This window comes from Cynoglossus semilaevis, chromosome 14, assembly GCF_000523025.1.
Source record: "Cynoglossus semilaevis isolate Cse_v1.0 chromosome 14, Cse_v1.0, whole genome shotgun sequence".
NCBI lineage: Eukaryota > Metazoa > Chordata > Actinopteri > Pleuronectiformes > Cynoglossidae > Cynoglossus > Cynoglossus semilaevis.
Window position 1 is genome coordinate 28,612,403 of NC_024320.1, and position 3,090 is coordinate 28,615,492.

The window sequence follows — 3,090 nt, forward strand, 5'->3', positions numbered from 1 at the left end:
TGCTTCTGCTCCTGACATTGACAAATCATCGTACGCCTCCTGTTTACACTCCGACACTTTATTAACGCTCCCTTCTTCACTCAGGCCAGAGACAAGATGGTGGACGGCGTCCGCGTTCCCGACGCTAACGGGAAAGATCCAAACCAGGACGGGCAGACCGAGGACCCCAAGTGGCAGAGACCCCGACTCACCCGAAAATCTCTGATGAAGTGCTGCCTGGTCAAGTGGATCATCGCCAGCACCAGCCAGCAGGGGCCAGGTAGGAGCACGCGGCATCGGGCTAACGCTCCACACACTGATAGTCGCTTGATTGTATGTGACAACGGGGGAGGGAGAAAGAGGGGTGGAAGAAGGGGGGGGGAGTCAGGGAGAGGTACAGAATACATGAATTTTAAAACCTCTGTCCTATTTCCAGGCCACGTATCCATTCAGAATTCACGCTAACTCTTATCTCCGATTCACAACGGCTGTGTCGTTCTCTGAAGTGACACCAGAGTTTCCAACGACCAATAGAAACGTTCGTAGAATAATAAAAAAAGTCAGAAAAGTCTCTGTCAAGTCTCTACGTATACTCAGGTTCAGGACTGACTTTGGAGTCTGTGTTTGAGCGGATGGAAAAAATAAAAAAAGTACCAACAGAGGGCAGTGTCCCTGCAGATGAACACGTCATCAGACAGTTCCACATTATAATCACCAGGGGCAGCGGTTCTCCAAGTACCACCAGTATGAGTTTATAGTTTTGTTTTGTTTTGTTTTTTTCAAAACTCGGGTACAGAACAAGGTCCGGGAGCCTTAGTTTGAGAAACACTGGTTTGAATTACAGTTGTATCATACTGTGACTTAACTAATAACTAATGATAATAATAAATATTAGTTAATGATTTAATAACAAATACAGATATAATGATATAATTTAGTCTCAGTTCTTTAATTTTTTTTTTTTTTTTTACTTTTTTTTCTGTCTTCATAAATACTCGCTCGGCCTTTTTACGCTCGCTGCTTCTGCAAACTAAATTATTGACGTCGCCTTTAGGGGGAGCCAACAGTTGAACACGGTCTGTGTCTGTCCCTCAACGTGCAGCCGGTTTTATTTATTTATGTTTATCTTCACTTTTCCCCGCCCCTGCTGGTGAACACAGTGAAGTGCAGCTAGAGTCCCTTGTTAGCGGTGATCATTATCGTTTAATGCTGACGTCACTCTTTGTCAACTGAGTGGAGATCCGTAAAAACACACTTTATACGATTGTGAGTCGAAATGAGCCGTAAAGGAAACATCAGCCCGAGGAAGACCGAGGTTTTCTCTTCGTTAGTCTTCGGTTTTTTCTTCGTTAATCTTCGATTTCTTCTTCGTTAGTCTTCGGTTTCTTCTTCGTTAGTTCCTGGTCTTTTTTTACTCCATGGCTGAGGTAGGAATTTTAAAAAAAATGTTTTAAACTGCCAGTGAACTCTGTTGCATTTATAATGACATACTGTTGTACTGTTTCAGAGAAAAGCGATACCACCATCTGCTGGTCGGTAGCCGTCATAGCATCCAACTTCAAAATAGAATCCGACAAAATCAAACAACAACAATGAAATAAAAAATAAACAAAGAGATTTTTTTTAAAAGATCCGATGCCTGACATATGCATTTACTTTGAAATTTACCTTGGTTTTAAAAATTAAAAACTTTTTTTTTAGCTTTCTTTGAGCTCAATGACTAATTTAGTTAATGTGATTAAAAAGGTAAATTAAAATATAAAAATATAGCAATAAAAAAAGATTATTATTGTAATTTTACAAACAAAGAGTTAAGACTTAATGTAAGGAGGATGTAGAAACACAGACTTTTATTCCCAAATATTTTTATATTTTTTTATTTGTCCTTCAACATTGGTTGCTGGTTGTTCCATCATGTGTTCGATTCCGTGTCTGTCTCTGAATATTTATGACCAAACACTTTTAGACCTGAGGGTTTTTTTTTTAGCAGAGTCAGTTTTTTTTTTCAAATCCCTAAAAGAATGATTAATTTAGGAGTGCAGCAGAAAAGTACTCAGTGTCTACAAAGTACACACTGTGTAATTGTGCGAGGAGAAACTTGTGATTAATGGTTTCAGACTCTGAGATGTTAATGCAGCTCAGACCGAGGGCTGTGTGTGTGTGTGTGTGTGTGTGTGTGTGTTTAAGTCACTTCACTCCTGTCTGTATTACTGGACCAGGTTAGATCATCAAACAGACCATAATAATCCAACATCTTTGAGTTCGTACGTTCAAATATCTACGGCAGGAAATTAGGGGAAAAATATATATATATAATAAAAACAAGATGAACCAAAAGTCGTCAAATTTATAAGATTAGTCTTAATTAGGGACATGTCCGATATTGACTTTTTGCCAATATCCGAAACGCCGATATCATCCAAAAAAAATTTCTGATTCCGATATCAACTGATACTGATATAGTGGGCTGCAATGCTGCCATCTAGTGGCTTTCACTTACACATACAGCTGTTTTTCCCCAAAACTATTTTTAGTTCGCACATCATTTGGCGAAACCCAGACATTGCGTTATCGGGTTTTAATTATCGGAAGGAAAAACCGAATAATTCTTACAGATTTTACATAATTTTGCTAATATCGGTCGGCCGATATTAGCAAAATTCTCTCCGAACATCACTTAAATAATGGCTCCCCAACGAGGAATGACCCTGTTTGGATGAACCAGGGTTCCTAAAACGACAGAATTGAACCAGCACACTGGGATCTTGAACTTGGATGAGTTTTAACAAAAAAAAAAAAAACCCCAGTTCCGAACATTTCCACGATCACAGCGAACGTGAAACCCTCGCAGTAAAGTTCCAGTCCCAGCTGAGAGACGTTCTCCTCAGAACATTATCTCTGCTCGTTATTTCAGTAGCTGTTTGACTCAGACATTAAGCATCAGCCCATTAAACATCTCCGACTTACATGAACTCCCCTCCTCCCCCATTTCCTCCCCCCTGACATTCAAATGCATTTCTGCACAGGTTTGTTTTTTTTTTTTTCTCTGCTCCAATTTTATTTCCCAACAATTGATTTGCCCTCCACCCCCCCTCCTTACCTCCACCCCTC

At 39.9% G+C, this 3,090-nt stretch overlaps 1 protein-coding gene across 2 annotated transcripts in view; it reads left to right on the top strand.

Annotated features, from left to right (window-relative positions):
- Positions 1–3,090, top strand: part of LOC103390468 (calsenilin-like) — a 15,791-nt gene that overhangs the window by 3,615 nt on the left and 9,086 nt on the right. For both annotated transcript variants that reach the window (XM_025062111.1, XM_025062112.1), the window contains exon 2: positions 85–259. In XM_025062111.1, coding sequence (XP_024917879.1) covers positions 85–259 — 175 coding nt within the window. The remainder of the gene's footprint in view (positions 1–84; positions 260–3,090) is intronic.